The 22592-nt window shown below is 42.8% G+C and overlaps 1 protein-coding gene across 1 annotated transcript in view; it reads left to right on the top strand.

Annotated features, from left to right (window-relative positions):
• The first annotated feature begins 11633 nt into the window (after window positions 1–11633).
• The window catches only part of MTAP (methylthioadenosine phosphorylase), a 28240-nt gene continuing 17281 nt past the window's right edge, over window positions 11634–22592 (top strand). Inside the window, exons 1-2 of the mRNA XM_083354023.1 lie at window positions 11634–11909; window positions 21085–21171. Of these exons, the coding sequence (XP_083210149.1) occupies window positions 11877–11909; window positions 21085–21171 (120 nt within the window). The 5' untranslated portion in view covers window positions 11634–11876. The remainder of the gene's footprint in view (window positions 11910–21084; window positions 21172–22592) is intronic.

Here is a 22592-nt window from a genome sequence, read left to right as displayed (position 1 = left end):
AACCTTTTCGAACCTTTTTGGATTATAAATATCTACTAAACTGTGACTCTAAAGCTATTTGCAGAAAAAAGAAAACCTCGATTTTTGACCACTTTGCAAAATCAGAGACTTGCAAGAAGAACTTATCAAGAAAAAATAAATACCTTTCAAGAGGAGACATATGAGATGCTGCAACTAATTCAAACAACAGTGACTTCAAACCACAAAGAAATCCAAAATAACTTTGAAAAGATAAACCAATTCATCTCCAATTTAACTTTACAACAAAAAAAATCCCAGGAAATAACAATAGAGAAGGAGCAGATAAAATAGATAACTGAACACAAATTCGAGGATAGGGACTCAAAGATGGAACTTAACACAACAAAGAAGTATGATTTAACCCAAGTTGAAAAACATTTACAAGAAATATTGGTTCTGGAAAAGGCAACTTATACTTTAAGACCACACAAGACAAATTTGAGGATAAGAAAAAAGACTGGTCAAAATGGATGGCAGAGACGTCAGGAACACCACTAGAACTGGAGAGACAAAAAATGATAAGAGATACAGAGAGAAAAAGAAAGAAAAAGATTTTCAACAAACATGAAAGAGCCAATGCCTCTTACAAAGATATTGTACTTGACTTATTTTTTATATCTACAGTGACACCTACAAGAATATGGAAAGACTCTTTGATTCAGAAGAATATATTGATTAAAGATATTGGGCAAAAGAATAAGACCAAAGTGAACAGAAAATAGACGATGGGACTTATCAGAGAGAATATTTAAAAAAGAAACACCTGTTTGAATATGGTTAAAGTAATGGAAAGATTTTGGATATGAATTTTACTTTAAGAGGGAGGAGTCCCTCAAATAACATAGCTCTCTTTCTTCTCTTTTCTTCTCTTATTTCTTGATATGAGTAATATAAAAGAGTTAGAATGGCTTATACTGTATATAAGGACATATTTTAGATATTTAAATGTGTTTGATTTTAAGAAAATTACAATGGATTAAAAAAATGTTTTGAATAAGAGTTAAAAGACCAGGTGACCAGATTTATTAAATGGAATATTTAAAGATTAAATATATTCTTAATTATGGTAAAAAAGAATGGAAAATTTTTGGAAATAAATATGTATTAGCTTAGGGGAAACATGGACTTTCAGTAGTATACTATCTTTTTATCCCTCTTTACTCTTGTTTTCTCTCTCTCTTTTTTTAGTCTTATTTATTCCTTAAGTAAGGTAAAAGTTATGGGATGGTTTACAAGAGAAAAAATAGAATCAAATATCTAAATGTAATTAACTTTGAGAAAATCTTAACCAGTAAGAATGTCTTGAATATTGTGGGAAAAACAAATGTAAACAAGAACTGTAAACGGGATCTATGATGAGGCAACCAGAACGACTAGATAGAAAAGAAATATTATATTGATGTGATTATTTGTGGAAATATTAGAAAAAAATTATATTCAATTGTTATCTACCAAAACAATTAGAATTGTATTAACTTAAGGTTGGTAAAAGAGAACATTATGGGAAGAAAAGGAAATCAAGAAAAGCTATTATGTGGATTATAGATCATAGAAACCAATTGTTAGCGAATGTTTTTTAAATGTAAACCCAGAGAACACACTGTTTACCGAATATTAAGGTGACCATGTTAAAAAAATAATAATTTTTTTATAAAAAGAAAAAAAGAAATTCCTTTTGTGGCCATGGCCATGGACCACCAAAATTTAACTCAAGATTTAAATCATAACATTTTTGACAGCCTCTGAGGACCCCTTGTCATGATATCACAGCCCCCCCATGGGTCCGCAGACCACAAGTTGAGAACCACTGGACTACTATATTGCAATGCACTCTACATGAGGCTTTCTTGAAGACCATTCAGCAGCTGGAGTTGATTCATAATAAGGCAGCCTGAGCAGTTTTGCCCATGTAATATCTCTGCTCCATGAGTTGCGTTTGTTACTAATAGGCTTTCAGGTGCAATTCAAGATGCTGGTTATCACCTATAAAGCCCTACATTATGGGTGTCAAACTCACCGCGTCACATGACATGTCACGTCGTATCACGACTTTTTTTGCATTGCCGGAGCTGGGGTGGGTGTGGCCTCTGCATGATGCAACTGGCCTGTGGGCCAGCAGTTTGCCACCCCTGCCCTACATGGTCAAAGGCCTAGTTAACTAAAGGAGCTTCTGTCTTTCATGGTTTCTACCCACCCTGAACAATCAGACAGAATTGGCATAATCAATGAGACCCTATGTATGCCAGCTCTGTCTGATTGTATAGGATGGGCAGCAACCACAAGAGACAGAAAGACAACAGTCATCTAGCAAGACCCAGAAAATGCAGCTTCTCTATCGCAACACTTGCCCTCTGGAACAGCATCTGTCCAGAAATTGGGATCTATCCCTTTTTTAGTGTTCTCTCTGGATGATTCTCATTCTTTCTTGATGCGGTCAAGTTTCTTGTTAATGTGTAAGTATGTAAGTATTTATTTATACATATAAATACCTACCATGTACTTTAGTATCAATCTATTTTCCAAGTACTGCTCCTTTTATGCCTAATTGCACTATCTATAAACAAGCATCAGCAATCTCAATAAAACTCCAGAGAGTGAACAAATATATTCCCCTCCAAATATATTTAAAACAACACTTTACTTGCTACAGGAAAAACCCTTTTCAAGGAAAACTGAGTATGCTTAAAAAATATGGAGTGACGGATGCTGGAGGCGGGGCAAAAGGGAATGGAATATCCCAAACAAAGTCTGGATACCTTACAACATTTTTTTGTAGTGATCCTTTTTGTTGACCCTTTGAATCCAATTAATTCTAGTTTTTCACTCCGAAGAAGCAGTTTTAACTGTTTGATAAACCTCCCTGTATATCTATCTCCTGTTTCTTTTATGATAACATGAAAAAAATGCAAAAACTATTGGGAGGAACAAGTGTAGAATGACAAAAAAAAAACCTCTTCTCCATCTACTCATCAAGCAAATTTGCTCCATGTTGCAATCTATGACAAAATTTATGATGCCTTTGAACAGATATGGAATACAAAGAACAACTTGTACCTGCCAAATCGCCTCTTCCGTTAATACTATGGAGTACCAAATAAACAACAGAGAGTCTCATGGCTCCTTAAAGTCTAAGAAATTTATTAGGACTTAATTTCCATGGATTGCAGCCCATTTCACAGCTGTTGTTTAAGTTATATAATAAGGATGTGGGGGGGGGGGTTCCAATCTCAGTGCAGTAAATTAACAATCAGAGAGCTGAAATCAATAAGAAATTTTAAGAAAGCATATTTAAGATATCTTGTAACTTTGTAATACTCCCCGGATTCCCTCTTGCTGGTGTGGTATCAAAGAAAAAAGAAATGAAATTTGGAGCAAAATGTTTAGAAGAGAAGGTCATGGTTCTACAGATTTTTCAAATACGGTAAATAAGTTTGTAAATGGCTGATGCTTATTTAAATATTAGGGTTTTTTTCTTAAAAGTCTTAGAATGTAAATTTTGCTCAATTAATTGGTCCTGTCTCCCAGGTGAAATGTTATGTAGGATCACAGTCAAGTAGATCAGTTTTCTGTTTACTCCAAAGTAATAATAGCTTATTAAACCGATATAGCTCCTGATCCCAGAGACTCAGTGCAGAAGTAAGTCCCACTATGTTCAGTGTGGTTTATTTCCAAGAGTACTTAGGATTACATTCATTGAACTGCAACAATTTACCCTAATGTACTGACTTCCAGTCACTTGGGACTACAATTCCCAGAAATCCTTACCATATATTTAGAGGTTTTGTGGTTGGAGAAAACTATAGAATTATATAGTCTAAACCAGGGGTGTCAAACTTGCCATGTCACATGACGTGTCGTGACGTATCACAACTTTTTCCCCATTGCTGGAGCTGGGGTGAGTGCAATTTCAGCTTGATGCATCCGGCCCGTGGGCCGGCAGTTTGACACCCCTGGTCTAAAGGAATTAGACAAAGATATAAAGAATAAATTGTTTAAAAAATCCCTAAATAATATGATCTAGTCAGGCTAATGTGCTAATAAAATTAAAGACAAATTATTGTATTGCTTTCATTTATAATACAGTAATATGTAAATTTAGCGCCACCTTCAGGAAAATAAATTTATATCTATTTATATAGATAAGGTAAAGGTTCCCCCGCACATGCGTGCTAGTCGTTTCCGACTCTAGGGGCCGGTGCTCATCTCCGTTTCAAAGCCGAAGAGCCAGCGCTTGTCCGAGGACGTCTCCGTGGTCATGTGGCCGGCATGACTAGACACCAAAGGCGCACGGAACGCTGTTACCTTCCCACCAGAGTGGTCCCTATTTTTCTACTTGCATTTTTTATGTGCTTTCGAACTGCTAGGTGGGCAGAAGCTGGGACGAGTAATAGGCGCTCACTCTGTTACGCGGCACTCGGGATTCAACCCGCCAAACTGCCGACCTTCTGATCGACAAGCTCAGCGTCCTAACCCACTGAGCCACCGCGTCCCTTTTATTTATATAGATACATAGTATATAAACTTCTGTCCTGGCAAGTTATTTAAATATGACTTCAGGGTAAACTTTCATTCAGGAGGTTAATACTTCTAGAATGTTAAAAAGTCAGATAATTTTGCATGCATTGTGATCTATTGATTGTAAGTGGTAGGGAAGCAGGTAAGTAGGTAAGTAGGAACTTGTTTCATTGGAAGCCTCTAATTATAAGATGCACAAACACCTAGAAATGTCTTTAAAAAAGAGAAAATTCTAGTTCATAGATTACTGTGAGCATTGCAAATATGGCTTTCATTAAAAATATTCTGTTTAGTACGTAATTCTCCCATAAATTTACAAATCCCTTAGCACTAATCCCTTTGTGTTACGTACTGTATCAAAGCAATGCAATATATATGCTAACTATCAAAAACAAGAATGGCAATATGCTAAATCCCGTATATGCAGCACACTAGTGGCAAAATGAAGGGGTATTCCTCTTTGTCACTTAATTCTCTTAATAAAGCTTTGAGGCAGTGACTGATGAAAGTTACGTGGGGAGCATCCATCGCTTACTTTGGATTTGAACCTGACATCCCAAGAAATTGAACCATGCTGCATTTTTTTTTTGCATTGCAATGCCTAGTATCTCTCACCAATAGCAATGCTGCTGAAACTTTCAATAATGTCTGAAAGATTTTCTCTGTTAAGCTTCTGAAAGCTGATGGATGAGGAAGCCATATTATTCAAATTTGATCCAATAGAAACTGTCCTCGGATTAAAAGATGCTCAACATTTCCACATTGACTTGCATAACTTAATTTTTGGGGTGGGTTGGGGGTGGGTTGGGGGTGGGTTGCTCCTAACTGAAGTAAAAATGTATTTTATTTGGAGCTTATGGAAGGAGGAAATCCTCACTGGCATGGAAAAAAAAAGATAATAGAGGGTTAAAGGTATTATGCTGACACCAAGGGGGACCAGGGTTTAGCCCACTCAGCCACAGTATCTCACTGGATGATTTGGGGCACATCATTCTGTCCCAGCCCAGCCTATTTGAGAGAGTGGTGATTGCAGAGAAAAAAAGAGGAGAGCATTAATCAGTCAAACACATTTCTAACTGAGCATGTGCCATCAAGTCATTGCCAACTCTTAGCCCCTTCACAGACAGCTTTTACCAGAAGTTTGAATACCACCCAGGTTTTTCTGTCCCATTAAAGTCTACACATGTAGCTTTGCCAGCCTGTATAGAAATCAGTTTAATTCTGAAGTTTGAATACAGCCAATATGCCAGGACTTGCAGAGGGAGCCATCTAGTGGATTGTTTGAGCAATGCATTTTTTTTTAATAATATGGGAGAATAGGATCTCCCAAAGTCTGAGATACTACACAGGTCGCGTCCTTGACTTACAACCATTTATTACAACGGCGCTGAAAAAAGTGACATTTGATCATTTTTCACACTTACAACAGTTGCAGCATCCTCACAACACTGTGATCAAAATTTGGGTGCTTGGCGTGTATTTATGACGGTTAGTCATGTGATCACCTTGTGTGACCTTTTGACAGAGACCATGGGGAAGCCAGATTCACTTAACACTTAAGTTGTTACTAACTTATCAACTGCAGTGATGCACTTAACAACGGTGGCAAGAAAGTTTATAAAATGGGGCAAAACGTAACAACTGTCTTGCTTAACACCAAAAGTTTTGGGCTCAGTTATGGCCATAGGTCCTTTGACTACCTGTACAATATTGGGGGGGGGGAAGGAGGCAAGTTTTTTAAAAAAATTACTCAGAAATAGGTGTGGGAATCTGTTTCTATCAATTGGTCATTAGTAAGTGGAGCCCATAGGAGAGGTCTAAACTTCCATTCCTTGAACACATTATCCCACTCCAGATTAGTGCTCCAAATTAATGTGAGAGTTTTTATTGTACCATGTCCTTCCATGTTCAGACAGTTGAGTAGAAATGGCTTTGAAGGTAGGAGAAGCAACAGTTCCAGAGTTTGACATTCCTTTTTAAAAAAAATAAGATATAATAGTGTGGGAAGAATCCAGAGAAAGAAATATTTTGGGGAATATTAAAATGGCAGAATATATTTCTCCAAAGAAATAATGGAGAAGATCTTTAAAAAGGCAAACACTTCTCCCCCCCCCCCCCCCGCAACCAGAAAACTCAGCAGAAACCAGCTTTTAGAAATGCAGATGTAATAATCTTTTCAGGAAGGTTAGAGCCAGGAAGCTGATGAGATTAGGAAGACAAAGACCCCTAAAATCTACATACCCCACCCAAATTCTAGACATAATAGGATTAACCCACCAATACCAAAAGGGCACACTCAGACTCAGGTCAAAGTACATGACACAGGAAATACAAAGCCTCAAACAGGAACAGGAAACAATCTCAAGAGCCCCAGAAGGTATAAAAATACACCAGTCCTAGCTACATGTGGTCTGCTTTCCCAGAGCCATGCTTCTGTCTGGCTTTGCTCTTCAATAAACTATAATCTTCTTTCTAAAGCAGTCTCCATTTTGATTATTCCCAGCTTGGACTGGACCCTAATGAAGACTTTTCTTTCAACAATTTGGCATCCAGGTTGGGACTTCAAGTTAACCTAAGCCCCATCTTGCCGGGAACAGACCCCTCCTGTCTGTGGGTGGGTTTCCCAGGCCCTGCCCATTTGGAGCAAGGGTAGTAAAGGGAGTTTTGAGACTGAGATTAAGGGCTGCTTTGGAAAAAAGGTGAGTACCTCTAAATTTTAACTTTAAAGCCCAGGAGAGAAATGTGTGTATGTCTGTGTGGGGGAGTGAGAAGACCTTTTTCCCAATCACAGTTGGATCTTGCTCCCTCTGGCCTTTCCTAACCACAGAAAGGATCTGTTCAAGTGGCAGACCCTGGAAAGCATGTGAGTTTGGCCAGAGCGCAAGACCTTTTGTTAGGGAAAGGGGAGAGCCTATGTGAAAATGGAATGGAAAAGCGAATGAGAGAATTCATTGGCTAAATAAAGGTACTTAAAAGGAAAATAAAAATATAGGAACAGTGATTTTCTCTCTCTCTTTCTATGCAACCACGTGATATGTTTAAGATTTGCGCCTTCCCTAATTTGACTTAACTGAGATTTATGGTGGAATGACCAGAATGTGAAAACTGAGTGTTCCGTTTTCCTCTCCTCTTTGTCTTTGTGTGTGTGTGTGTGTGTGTGTGTGTGTATGTGTGTGTGTGTCAAGAGATCTTTGTGTGTCCTCAAGGTAAATGTTAACTATTGGGTGTCTCTAATCCCTAGAGACAAGAATTTTAAAATTCTGCTAGAAATTCTGTTAAAATAAGCCACCCAAAAGAAAAATACTCTCACTCTAGGTTGTCTGGCCAACAAAATAGAGTGAAGAGAATTGAGTTCTCTTTTTTCCTTCCCTTGTTAGGAGGGAATCTTTTAAGTTCATTTAGAAGGAAAAATTTGTTCATTTGCTTGTTTTATTTGTGCATTTTCTATGTGTTGTAAATGGGTTTTTATCTGTCTAAACTTCTCCTGAAACAGGAGGTGTGTCTACCCACAGGAACCTCATGAGCTCAAGTTTGCTTGTGTAGGGAAATAATCTTATGAATTTACTTTTCTTATCCTATCACTAATCAGTAAAACTACTATGGAACTAATCCTGGAAGATATAAGCATTTTTCAAGCTCTAAAATAATGTGGTCTATTTTAAAATAAATGTTAAAGGTAGATTCTCCCACCCATGGCAAACTGTACACCTTAAAATATTAAGCTTTTATTTGGAGCTTTCAGCATTCTCAAGCTGCCCAGCATCTTCAAGTTGCAAGTCCTTTAAGTCCTCTTTAACATGTTGCAAATGTTCAGTTTCAGAAGTGAGACCTTTCGTTTTTTGTTGTTCACTTACCAGAATCCAGCTTCTCTTTTCTCATCTGTGGTGTCCCCATTTTATCTTATGTTTCTTTAATAATTGCAGTATTAATGCCTTTTCAAACTCTGCCTGCAAGCTACCTCCCCCCGCCCCCATCTACTTCCTCACTTATCCTCTGTTCTTGGTGCCTAAGTCTGACCAGTACTGCCTCTCCTGGGAGAGTTCACCCAGAAAGGGAGGAGACCTTGTTCTCATGTCTTTCAGCCCTGCACACATGACCCACACAACCTTTGGAAGCAGAGCACACTGACCCAGATGCTGCCTCCATCCATTTGAGCCAGAGAATGGGGTTTGAATCCAGCCATCCACTAGAAAGCCATCATGCAACCAGAGTGGAACACATCTTCCCAAGTCCTACCATCTCCCCCAGATGTCTATGGAAAGCTGCAGAGAAAGGAGTGAGTCCTGGAGCCATTGGCCCCCACATGAAGCCTCAGAAGACAACTGGGAAAACTATGGGGGGGAGGGCAGAAACTCATTGTAAGGTTTTCTTTCTTGCCTCATTTGTATTGTAATAAGCCATTTGAATGTATTTATGGAGGGATGGCATTTGGGAATGGTTGGCACAGCAAGTATTGAACACCTTGGATTTCTGTCTGGTGGGAGGAAAAATTGTCCAGGATGCTTGTATTGCCTGTTTTGTAGACACATACACACACATATACACACCATTCAGAATCACACTGAACCTATCCCCTTCACCTACCTTCAGTAAAGCTCCTTAGGCTGGTTCTTGCCCTGTGGCACTAAAGCTTTGCATGCACACACCTTCCTGCAAATTCCAAGGGGGAGGGAACCAGGCCCCCTCAGGCGATTTGCAATTCATATGCCCTGAGGAGGTAGCAGGAAAGAGATCTCCAAAACCCAAGCCCTGAATATGTTGCACTGGTGGACTCAGACTGGGAGTCCTGGAGCTGTGTGCAATTTAATAGCCTGGCTTGCACACTGGCTAAACTCAATTGGACATCACAAACCCTGGATGCACTGAACTAAGAGCTAAGGCAGGAAACAACTCTTGAAAATGGGCAGCCAGTAATTATATATTGAGGCAAAACATGGCTGTGAAGAATTTTGGGAAGCATGTGCAGACCTGACTGAATGGTCAAAGTGACATCCAGCATCTGAAAAGAATCGGCCCAGAATATCGGACACTATACATTTCTTTTTCACATAACAGAACTTTTGTTCTGACTTTTAGACCTTCATGAGTTGGAGGCTCCCATTTTAGGAGCCACTGCAGGGATCTTTTTCTGCTGCCTCTTTTTCTGCTGCCTTTCCCTTTTTACATTAACAGTTTAAAAGCTTGTTTATCAAGTCTCCCTGACTAGATCAATTTTAATCTTGTGCCAGTAAAAGTGTGCCACCCAGGGGGGATTGTGGGAAGAATCCAGGGAAATAAATATTTTGGGGAATATTAAAAAGGCAGAATATATTTCTCCCAAGGAATAATGGAAAAGATCTTTAAAAGGGCAGGAACTTCTCCCTCCTCCCAGCCAGAAAACAGACTGGACCCTGAAGACTTTTCTTTCAACAATAAAATAAGATGTTCTACAAGGTACTCTCGTATTCCATTTGTATATAACAACAAAACTCAGTATCCCAAGGCAGTGATTTTAAGACAAGCTTACCAAATTAGATAATTGGAAAACTATCAAAAGACTTTAGGGTGGGAATCCCTGAGTTATCTTGATAAATCAGGGGACAAACCTTCAGTCAGCAATATTAAAACATTTCTAAACTATATGGGATCAAGAATGTAGGCAGTATTCCCTAATCATCCTCAAAGTTTCCTGCTGCTTAGCATCTGCTTGAAGACCTCTAGTGAAGCAGATCTTATCATGTCTACTGAGATTCTCAGTCATCCAGGCTATGGTTGTCCCAAAAGTGATTTTTCAAGAAGCAACTGGACTTTTTTTTGTTTTTCCTTTAAGACATTTTGCTTCTCATCCAAGAAGCTCTTCTTCATTTCAGAAACTTATCACTTCTCTGATAATCCGTTCCACTGCCAAGCTGTTCTTGCCAAAAGAAAATGTTTGTAACATTCCATGAAAAATTGCCTTTCTGCAGTCTATATACTTTATTTCATGTACTGTATTTTGGAGCAATGGGAAACATATATTGTTCAGTTGTTTGGGTTGACACGCAAGAAACAGGCTGTTCATACGAATTATTTCCAAATAGTCTCCTATCTAAATATTAGTCAGATTCAATCCTTTTCCTATCTCAGATCAACCAAGGTGTGCATCAAGGTAGCGATGCCACCTAGCTGTTCCAGCCCAGAACCACATAAAAGCTTAATGAATTATCTTCCAACAATGTGATCATAGGCTGCTAATGCCACCTTCTGAAATTTTTCTGACTTTCTGCTACAACTCTGAGATTTTTGATTCTCCCATTCAAATATCAACCGTGTCTGTCTTTGTGCTTTTTTTTTTCAAGAAAAGAAATACTTTCCTTTTCAATAAGAAAATAAAATCAGTGATAAGACAAAGTTGATTTAAGAAACTGAGCCTTGGTGGAGCAGTGGGCTAATGCCTCCTTAAGTAACACCAGCTGCCTGCAATTAGTGCAGGTTCGTGTCCCACCAGGCTCAAGGTTGACTCAGCCTTCCATCCTTCCGAGGTAGGTAAAATGAGGACCCAGATTGTTGGGGGCAATTAAGCTGACTTTGTAATAATGCCGCTTGGGGTGTGTGTGAAAGCCCTAATAAGCAGGCATATACATAGAATGAAGGCTACTGCTAAGCTTGTAAGCCGCCCTGAGTCTTCGGAGAAGGGCGGGATATAAATGGAATTAAAATAAATAAATAAATAAATAAAAGGCTTCCACACCACAAAATCAAAATACTATATTAGATTATCCGAGATGCCCGTAACCACTCGACAATGTCCCAACTTTTGCTTGCTTATAGTTTTCCCTCCATTGTATTCCTTGGATTAAGAAGACACAACCCCCCCCCCCCTTTGTTGCATATTTGTGAGAGAAATCTTTCTTTCTCTGGAACCAGTTTGTTCCGATTCCAACTGAGCTCAGTAGAAAATCAAAGCCAGGATACGTCCTCTGGATCACTAGAATCAATCACGACTTTCTTTCTTTTCTCTCTCTCTCTCTCTCTCCCCAGATCGATTTTCCCATTTTGGCGGCTCTCCACGTTATTATGCTGGGTTAGAAATTGCCTCGGCCCGAGAAGGCGCTGCGCCCTCAGGAGGACGGCTCTGCAAACCGATCTCCACAAAAAAAATAAATAAATTTAAATAAAGCGCTGCCAAATCTCCGCACGTTCCCCGCCTTCGGGGGGGATGGGGGGAGTGGGGAAAGAAAACCCCAAGACTCGCGCAACGAGATCGGTGCGAGGCTGACCCTGGGATTTTTTTTTTCCATTTCAGGCTCCCGACAGGAGGGAACGATCCCTGGGCGGAGAAGTCGGCACCGCCTCCTTCCTTCCTCTTTCTTCGGGCGAACATGGCTGCAGCCGCCGTCTGCTCGGCGGTGAAGGTAAGGCGCCGTTTCGCCGAGCGGGAAAGCCCGCTCCGCTTCGCGCCTCCCTCGGCTTTCCCCGAGCTTCTTCCCCCGACCGGCGGCTAGCCCGGGGCTCCCGCGGCTTGCAAAGAGGCGCCCGCGGGCCTCTCGGCACGAAGCAGCAGCTCCGTAGACCGAGGTCGGCGCACCTTTAGCCGGCCTAAGCGCCGCCGCTTCTCTCCGCCTGGCTGGACGGGAGGGGGTGCCGTGTAAGCTTCCGCTCTGGCGGGCTGCAAAGCGAGGAAGGCCGGCTTGAACGCAGGGAGATTTAGCGCAGAGCGAAGGCGCGCAGGTGGGGGGAATCGTGTGAACGTTGGCCGTTGCGGGCTGGGGGAGACGAGAGCGCGTCGATGATCCCGGGAAAGTGGGGGGGTTTGCTGAGACAGTGCAACCAACCTGATTCTCGACAAGGGTTTCCAAGCTTGCCAGCGTGATCTCCCTCCTATAAACCCTTTTGGCTTTTTGCTCTGCTCGCTGGACTTTTTTTTTTATTCGGTTGCTTTCCCCGCCTCCTTGGATCCATCTGCGGATGGGACACGAGGCAGGATTTTCTCCGATTTTCAGATGAAAAGCTAGCAGCTAGAATTCAGGGGTCTTCAAACTTGGCCCTTTTATGACTTGTGGACTTCAACTCCCAGAAATCCTCAGCCAGCAAAGCTGAATTCTGGGAGTTGAAGTCCACAAGTCATAAAAGGGCCAAGTTTGAAGACCCCTGAGCTAGATCGTGGGGCTGCCGCCCTCCCTCAAGCACAATGCAACGGGCAGAGCTCCTGGTTTCCCCCCTGTCCCGTCCCGCCCTCCTAGAGTTTGGAGTTGGGGACCACCCAGGTGTTGTACTGGGCTTCCGAGGCTCTACAGAAGCCTTGGAAAGGAATGCAGGTAAGTCCTCGACTTACAACGCAGATCGCTTAATGACCGAGGTCACAACAGCACTGAAAACAGTGACTTTAAACCATTTTTTTAATTCACGCCTGTTGCGGCATCCCTATGGTCACGTGAGTTAAAGTTCCGATGCTTGGCGGATGACTCTGATTGGCGACGGTTGCAGTGTTCCGGCGTCATGGGATCGATCCCCTTTTGCGACCTGACAAGCAAAAGCCAGTGGGGAAACCACATTCACTTATCAACCGTGTTACTGATTTAACAACTGCGGTGATTCGCTTAACAAATGGGGCCAGGAAAGTCGTAACATGGGGCAAAACTCGCGTGACAAATTTCTCGCTTGGCAACATAAATTTGGGGCTGAATTGTGGTTGTAAGTTGAGGACTACTGGTACAAGAGAAACAGAGCCCTACCTGAGATTGAATTTTTCTCCCGCCATTCTGCTTTGATTTGAATAAAAACAAAACTTTATACCGATACATAAAAACTTCACAAAAACTAGCACCTATACCTGAACAGGCCTGAACTTACGTGTGCTCAATTCTTGATGATTTGATGGACATGGATGTGTTATCTTCTTAGGTACCCAATGGAAAGGTGTTGACTGTTTTGAGATATGTATATATTTTAATTTTCCAGATTGGTACTTCTGATATTTCCTTATCTTTTAAGTGCTGGCCAGGTTCAACCCTGATTCATGGTCTGCAAGGTTGCTACCAGCAAAAATTCACTTTTGGATCTCTTTAAAAGGAAGCCACCACCATAGTTCCTTCCTGTTATTCTTTGTTATCAGACAAAAAGTATTTAGTTATGCAAATATGTGGTTTATGGTAGCCAAAATAGACTAAGCATGTCTCTGTTATAAAGGAAGTCTCTGAGCACTGTCCACCTTGCCAAACTGTGCAACTTTGCTAACCATCCATAGGTTGAAGCAGTGCTTTTTTTTGTAAGAAAAAAGGTGCCGGAACTCACATCTTGTTAATCTTTTATTTACCTTTCACACGTAGTCCCATCACTGTACATACACCCACACATGTCAGTTGTGTAATGAAACATAACGGTGGCTGCCCACAGTAAGCACTCAGTGTGCAACCACACGACCCATCACAAGCTGAGGAGTGCCACAAGCTGAGCAGCTGGACAAAGTATGCATGCATTGGACTCGACACACAAGCAGTCCGCGTGCACCATTTTAATGATTTTGCCACTGACCTGCTATGCTTGACAGGGCTATTCAAGTCCACATGGACCAAACATAAAATTTTCAAAAGTTACTTTTAAAACTTGGAAAATACGTCAAAAAAAGGTGCCGGAACTCTGTTCCGTTGAGTTCTAAGACAAAAAAGCACTGGGTTGAGGTATGGGTAGGAGAACATAGATTGAAACAAATTTGTCAACCCAGGAGGTCCTTACAGGAATAGGCCTATTAGGAACAGAGGGGAAAGCAATCAAAAGAACATATAAATATTTATTGGAATATAAAATGGAAGAGGAGCAGGTAACATGGGCCCAAAATTTTGGATATAATATTGATTTAGACCAGTGTTTTTCAACCACTGTTCTGCGGCACACTAGTGTGCCGCGAGATGTTGCCTGGTGTGCCGTGGGAAAAATTGAAAAGTAATTATAAAATACTTTCTTTGTGTTTATTTGATTCCTATTCAAGAGAATTACTTTATATATAGTCAATATAGGCACAGAGTTAAATTTTTTAACATTTTCTAATGGTGGAGTGCCTCGTGATTTTTTTCATGAAACAAGTGTGCCTTTGCCCAAAAAAGGTTGAAAAACACTGATTTAGACAAATAGCAAACATTATGGGAAAGAAATAGAAAGTTAACCTTGGCTACCTCATATAAGGAGAATCTGTACAGAATGTTTTACAGATGGCACTTCTCCCCTACAAGACTGGCAAAGATGAGAAAAGATATATCACCACAATGTTGGAAGTGCAAGAAAGTGTTAGGGACTTATTATCACATGTGGTAGACTTGTTCCAAAGCAAAAGAATTTTGGCGGTTAATAAAGACTTGGAGGAAATGTTGGGACTGAAGATAGATCTCAGACCAGAATTGTTTTTACTGGAAATGATAGATGGGAAGTTCAACAAAGGAGAGACATACCTAGTGTTGCATATCAGAACAGCAAGGTTGGTGTATGCCCAGAACTGGAAAAACAGGAATTCCCCGATGGAGAGTGAATTAATTAAAAAAAAATTTGATACGTGCAGAGATGGATAGACTAACCGTGGAAACTAAAGACAAGGATGGAACAGAGTATTACGAAGTTTGGGATAAGATGTATTATTGGTTAGACTGGAGAAGAAAAAGTCAGAACAAAGAAATCTCGTCTAGAAGAGAGAAAGTGTAGATTTTCAACCCCAAAGTGAGCGTAAGATAGAGATCAGAAAGAATATGAAATAAGAATGGAAATGGAAGTTATGTTGTATATAGACGTAAATATGTACGTAAATATATAAATATGTAAATAGTATAAAATGCAATATATAAATGGTATAAAAGATCAATGACTAGGGAGATATATGATATATGGTATAGTACAGGGGTCGGCAACCCAAAAAAGGAAAAGAGCCACTGGGAACCGGTTCCATCACACACACAAAAAAGTGGGAGCCGCATGTGTGTGTCCATGCACGCGCATGCGCAAAAAAGTCTTGCGCATGCGCAAAACGGTTTTTTTTTCTTGCGCATGCGCAGACGCCCGTGGTTGCCACCTTCCTGTGTGTGTGATGGAACCGGTTCCCAGTGGCAGCAGCGCCGCCGCCTTCGGCAGCCTGTAAACGTGCCGCCGCAGCTCTCCCAAAGAGAGGAGGGCGGCGGCCTGCAAACGGGCCGCAGCGGCTTTCCTCCTCTTTGGGGGAGCTGCCGCGGCACGTTTGCAGGCTGCCGAAGGCGGCAGCTCTGCAGGCGGGCCGTGGCAGCTGTTGCGGCCTATGGGCGCGACATTCGGCAGGGCCCCTCTTCGCAGCACGGCGCGAGGCCCTCACCCCCCACAGACGCGCCCTCCTCGCCACGGGAGCCACCCCCGCCATCCTCACACACCACTAGCGCAGGCCCACCTCGTCTTAGGGGCCTGCCCTCCACATGCCGGCTGCATCCTCCGATCGCCCGACGCCACCAGGGAGACTGCCCGGTGTTGGGCTCGACACGCCCAACACCCGGTGAGGCCGCGGAGGGACTCACCGGGCCCCGTGACCAGCTGCCGGCGTCTGTATGCAGCCCCCACGTTACTGCGGCCTTCCAGCGAGCCGGGCAGCGGCCTCTGCTAGATCCATCGTGTGGAGGCCGATACTCGAACAAAACCCGTCAAAGCAGCAGCCCGGGCCTGCTCGAGGAAGGGAGCATCAGACCTGAAGGCGCGTCAAGTGGCTGGAAGCGAGCGTTAACTCTGCGCCCTGCCACTTGAGCAAAAGACGCCGGCATCCTGTGGGGGGTGAGGGTGGGGAAGATAAGCTACGCCAAAAAGAAAAGAAAAGGAAAAAAAACAACGACGAATACCCACGACTAAGCAACATTCGTCTATCGGAGCTCTCCTTTCTTCGCTTCTTTCCCAATCACTGCACCTCAGCTCTAAAGCAATAGATACTGAGACTCAACCTCTCCTGAAAGGCCCTTTTATTTATTTTACAGGGGCTTTCCCAGGCTTGCTCCCCTTTCCATCGCAGACCGCGACTTGAGTCACTCTCCTCTCCCGTAGGAAACTCACTCTGCATATGCGCCGAAAAATTAACGTGCAAGTTTCCGGAATAGACCCCCGGCATGCCGTGAGCCCCGTAAGACTCAGCTCAAGGCGCGCACCTCCTTCTCCTTCCCCGCCTACCATTCATTCGCCACTCAGGGCGTGTGTCGGTTTGAGAAAGGCGTGCGCACATACACGGAGCCTCGCGGGCCGGCCTGAGCAAGCTCAGTGGTGCGCACGTTAGTCGCCGGGTGGTTGAAAGGAGAAGTCTTAGCGTTATCCCGCTAAGCCTAAAATCCTCAAATGTTATCTTTTTCGGGCTTTCCAACATACCGAGGGGTACTTATATCAAGCACTCTGCTTCGTAGAGATTGCCCCAGGTTTTTTTTTAAAAAAATACTTAAGTCAAGGTCATGTCAAGCCGCACAGGTTTCTGTCTTAAGTCAGACGGTGGTGGGGAAGAAGGAAAAATCGCCACAAAAGGCACGATTTTAGATCGCCGCAGAATTTTGACGACGAAATAAATGACTTTCCAAAGAAGCCTGGCAGGAGGACATGAAATATTAGGGCAACGTCTACCTTTGCTATGGATAACTTCAGGGACGAAACAAGCGGGGCCGCTGCCCGTTCGCGCGGAGGTACGGAGACCTGCCGACGTTTGGGGAAGTTTGGGGAGGTGCGCGCGCACCTCCCCAAACCTCCCCAAACGGCAGGTTTGGGGAGGTGCGTGCGCACCTCTCTGAATGGGTAGCGGCCCCGCTTGTTGCGAAAGCTGCCGCAGCCCGTCTGCAAAGCTGCCGCTTTCGGCAGCTTTGCAGACGGGCCGCGGCAGCTTTCGCAACAAGCGGGGCCGCTGCCCGTTCCCACGGAGGTATGTAGACCTGCCGAGGTTTGGGGAGGTGCGCGCGCACCTCCCCAAACCTCCCCAAACGTCGGCAGGTCTCCGGACGGCGGCGGCTTGGGAGAGGTGCGCGCGCACTCTCCAAACCGCCGCCATCCCGTTTGCACAGCTGCCGTGAACGCGGCAGGTCTCCGGACGAGACGGCGGTGGCTTGGAGAGGTGCGCGTGCACCTCCGCCCTTCGGAAAGGTGCGCACGCACCTCTCGGAATGGGCGGTGCCACTCGGTGCCGTTCGAAGAGGTGCACGCGCACCGGGCGGCTGGGAGCCGCAGGAGGCGGCTCAAAGAGCCGCATGCGGCTCCGGAGCCGCGGGTTGCCGACCCGTGGTATAGTATGTATGGCAAAATAACAGCCAGAAAAGTCACAGTGTTCAACCTGTTTTTAAATGTTTATTCAATAAAAATTTATTATTATTTTTTAAAAAAATAAAAAAAGGAATAGGCTTTCATGGCCTATCACCCATTACTGTACAGGTAGTCCTCAACTTATGACCACAATTGAACCCAAAATTTCCATTGCTAAGCAAGGCAGTGATTAAATGAGTTTTGCCTCATTTTGCGACCCTGTGCCACAGTTGTTAATTGAACCACTGCAGTTGTTAAGTGAATCACACAGTTGATAAGGAAATCTGGATTCCCCCATTGACCTTGCTTGTTGAAAGCCAGGTGGGAAAGTTACAAAAGATTTAATTTAATTTAATTTAATAATTTGATTTCTATACCGCCCTTCTCCCGAAGGACTCAGGGCGGTGAACAGGGCAATACACAATAAAAATCGAATACAAAAATTAAAAAGCCATTAAACATCATGCCCATAAAATCAATACATATTAAAGTTAAAACTAGTTTTAAAAACCCAACCCCATCCCGTCAGACCAGGCCAGCTTGTTCAAAAAAGAATGTTTTGAGATCGCGCTGGAAGGAGCGAAGGTCGGGGGCCATTCGGAGCTCAACCGGTAAGCGGTTCCAAAGGTCTGGCGCGCCCACAGAGAACGCTCTCCCCCTGGGGGGTCACCAATCGGCATTCTTTGATCAGCGGCACCCTGAGGAGGCCCTCACTGTGGGAGCGCACTGGACGGAGGGAAGTTGATGATCGCATGACCCCGGAACAATACAATTGTCATAAATACATGCCAGTTGCCAAGTGCCCAAATTTTGATCATGTGATCGTGGGGATGCTGCAGGGGTTCTAAGGGTGAAAAATCATCATAAGTCACTTTTTTCAGTCAGTCACTAAACAAATGCTTGTAAGTGGAGGACTACCTGGGGTCAAAATGCAGAATGTCTTATATGGTATTACCTGGAAGCTATTAAATCACTGATGTTAGAAAATATTTATGTGAATAAGACTCCATAGTAAAGTTGGTTATGTCTGGCTCACCCTTAGATAATAGAAAAATAATTACTTTGCCAAGCTCACGTGATATAGTATTGTAGATGAATTACTGTATGGGAATTTTGAAGCAGGGTTTACATAATTCTCATCCCTTCTGCCTCTTGCTTTGGGGCTTTCTTATTCAACCAGCAGATTAACTATCAAATTCCCGTTATGTGATAAGATGTCACACAGAATCCATGGCAGATATCAAAAGGCCTTGCCTTCTGTCCTAACGAAAGCAAAATTCTAATTATATATAGTGTCATAGAAATTATGTGATTAAAAATAGAACAGGATATTTTAAAAACTTATGTAAGATCGATATGAAATAGGGCTTTTCCTTTTAAAAAAAATCTGTGCATCACAATCAATGGCTTCTTTACTAATTTGATTCTCAAGCAATGTTTTAGGGCAGACATGTCAAACTCGCGACGTCACGTGACGTCGCACAACATATCAGGACAGTTTTGCCATTGCCGGCAATGGGGTGGGCGCGGCTTCCAGATGACATGACCGGCCCATGGGCCAGCAGTTTGATACTCCTGTTTTAGGGAATCTTGCCATTCTTAGAATTCTTCACAGGGACCAACAAAAGTAGCCTATCCTCCCTTAAAAGCAATTTAAAAAGGTAAAGGTTCCCCTGCACATGCGTGCTAGTCGTTTCCAACTCTAGGGGCCAGTGCTCATCTCCGTTTCAAAGCCAAAGAGCCAGCGCTTGTCCGAGGACGTCTCCGTGGTCATGTGGCCGGCATGACTAGACGCCAAAGGCACACGGAACGCTGTTACCTTCCCACCGTAGTGGTTCCTATTTTTCTACTTGCATTTTTACATGCTTTCGAACTGCCAAGTTGGCAGAAGCTGGGACGAGTAACAGGCGCTCACTCTGTTACGCTGCACTCGGGATTCGACCCGCCAAACTGCCGACCTTCTGATCGACAAGCTCAGCGTCCTAACCCACTGAGCCACCGCGTCCCTAAAAGCAGTTTATTTATTTATTTAGTTAGTTTTCTATACCGCCCTATTCCCGAAGGACTCAGGGCGGTTTACAGGGCAATATTTAAAAGACAATATAAATTAAGATAAAAATAGAATTAAAAAGAATTAAATTAATAATAGCCCAACAATAAAACAGTGTTAAAACTTAAAACTAAAAACCCCCTCAGTCCAGGCCAGATAGATCAAAAAGCCAGGTTTTCAGTTTACTTATTGCTTTTTATCGTTCCTTGTTACATGCAATAGCATAAGGTTATGTGTCTAAGTAAATTCACAAGTGGAAATTAGCGTGCTTATAGGCGTAGTTGCACAGACAGGGTGGACAATTTTGGTTAGGGTGTTGCAAGCATGTGGCCAGTGATTTGAATTTGGGGGTTGCAGGCATGTCTCTCAGCCCAATCCACCTCACAGGGTTGTGGTTGTGTGGGGGAAAGCTTTGTTTTTAAGTGGTGTTTTTAGCTTCTTGAGGAGCAGTTAAAATTAACCGGTGTACTCCCAGTTGTATTCCTTTTTCACGGTTTATTTTATTCTCTTATTTTACTCTGTTCCGTTTATGCTTCTTTCATTTCCTTCCTTTATTATTGTAAGCCACCTAGAGTAGCCTTACGATGAGATAGGCGGCAAACAAATTTTCAAAAAATAAATAAGATGGAAGACCTCAACTAGTCAAAAACATGGGTCTCGGTTTGTCCTGAGAGCTATGGGTGAGGTGCTGTGGATTAAGGTTACACATTCTGTCAGAAGCTACTTCTCTAATGTTACATATGAGCTTTCTCCAACCTTGATGCATCTGAGATATGTGATATTTGGGAATTGAAGTCTACCTATTTAGAATACGTCAGGTTTAGGAAAGACTGTGTTAAAAGGCTTCTAGAAGCACTGCCATTTTTGGAGTAGAGACTTCCTGTTCATCAGGTTAAAACTTTACTAAATGTACGGGGCTTGTTTGGGCAATCTAGAACAAGAACAGAGATAAGGGGGCAGGTCTGTTCCTCTTAGTGTTGTTGGATTTGTTCTTCTGGGCTTCTGGCAGCTTACAAAGGGAATGAAGTGTGCTACTGTGCCTGTTATGATACGAATACCCTGTAGAAACTCTGTATGGCCATCTGTTTCTAGTACTTTTTCCATCTGTCCTCCATTAGGGATTAAGGAAGTTGCCTAAGGCTAAAGAGGTGTGTTAGCCAGCCTTATCAAACTAAATAAAGCAACAAACAAATTGTGATATTAGTGGTACATTAGTGGTGAAAAAAAAATTATCCTTTTATCTCGTCTTCTAATCTATATTTCTTCTCTGGAAGATTGGAATTATCGGAGGGACTGGTCTGGACGATCCTGAGATATTAGAAGGTCGAGCAGAGAAATACATTGATACGCCATACGGAAAGGTGTGTATAGGTAACTAAGTCATGCTTGTTTTGCGCGCATATAGTGTGCTAGGGAAAAGACATGAGGCTTAGCTGTATTTCCAAGAATTTCTCATAGGTTTCTATGAAAAAACACCCAGTAGATTTGCAGCTTGATTGGATTTTTAAAATAGCATGATTAACACTTGCAAGGGTTGAATGAACAAAGATAAGAAAGTCATCAAACAGTATGGTTCTTTGAATGATGGCCACCATGTGTCTTTGGGTGCCCAAATTATTTCTCATCTCCTGGCAAATGGCTCTAATTCCATGGTAGCTGGCTGTGGATGCCTGAAATCAGTTCTTCTCCTTGTGTACGCATGAAAGGGTTGTACATACTGGGTATACTGTATTTAGTGGGGTAGATGTATTCACAAAGTGTGACTTCATTTCAGATTTATTAGCTACTGTCCTCTTCATTAGTTACAAATATTTCTCACAGAATCACAGCTAATCTCCATCCTGCTTCTTATGGATGTTTTTTCAGGGATGTTCTGTACTTTGAATTACCCGTATTTCCTGGTGTATAAGACGACTTTTTAACCCATGAAAATCTTCTCAAAAGTCAGGGGTCGTCTTATACGCCGGGTGCTGAAACTTTAGGGACAGGGCTGGCTGGAAAACCTGGAGCAGATCTCCCATTTGGTCTGCGCAGGGAAAGTGGGACCAATTGGAGAAGAAGCTGCAGTCTGTGATTTTTTACAGGCTGGAGTCTGGGCGTCTTTCCTTCTAAAGTTGAAGAGCAGCTGCAGTCTATCCCAACTTGAAAGGCAGGTGGGGAATGCAGCAGCCAGAGCAGGTGCTTAGCTCTAAGGACACATTCGACTCAGGAACTGGGCAGGCTGGCTGGAAAACCTGGAGCGGATCTCCCATTTGGTCTGCGCAGGGAAAGTGGGACCAATTGGAGAAGAAGCTGCAGTCTGTGATTTTTTACAGGCTGGAGTCTGGGCGTCTTTCCTTCTAAAGTTGAAGAGCAGCTGCAGTCTATCCCAACTTGAAAGGCAGGTGGGGAATGCAGCAGCCAGAGCAGGTGCTTAGCTCTAAGGACACATTCGACTCAGGAACTGGGCAGGCTGGCTGGAAAACCTGGAGCGGATCTCCCATTTGGTCTGCGCAGGGAAAGCTTTAGAGTGAATTAGGAAAAGTTTAATCCACTTGCACTGTTTTATGTTTACATGTTTGATGACAAACAGCCTTATGTTTATAAGTGACAGTTTTCCTACTAAGTACCTGCATGTCATAAGCATTTGAATTAAAATTACCATATTAAAATCAAATCTGATGTTTTTTAATTTTTATTTGGTGTGCGTTGGAAGAGGGGTAGTCTTATACGGCGAGTATAGCCCAAACCCTATAATTTAACAGGAAATGTAGGGGGTCGTCTTATACGCCAGAAAATACGG

This window comes from Vipera ursinii, assembly GCF_947247035.1.
Source record: "Vipera ursinii genome assembly, chromosome: 2".
Taxonomy (NCBI): domain Eukaryota; kingdom Metazoa; phylum Chordata; class Lepidosauria; order Squamata; family Viperidae; genus Vipera; species Vipera ursinii.
The sequence above is the reverse complement of the archived record's forward strand: the minus strand, read 5'-3'. Positions and strand labels throughout refer to the sequence as shown.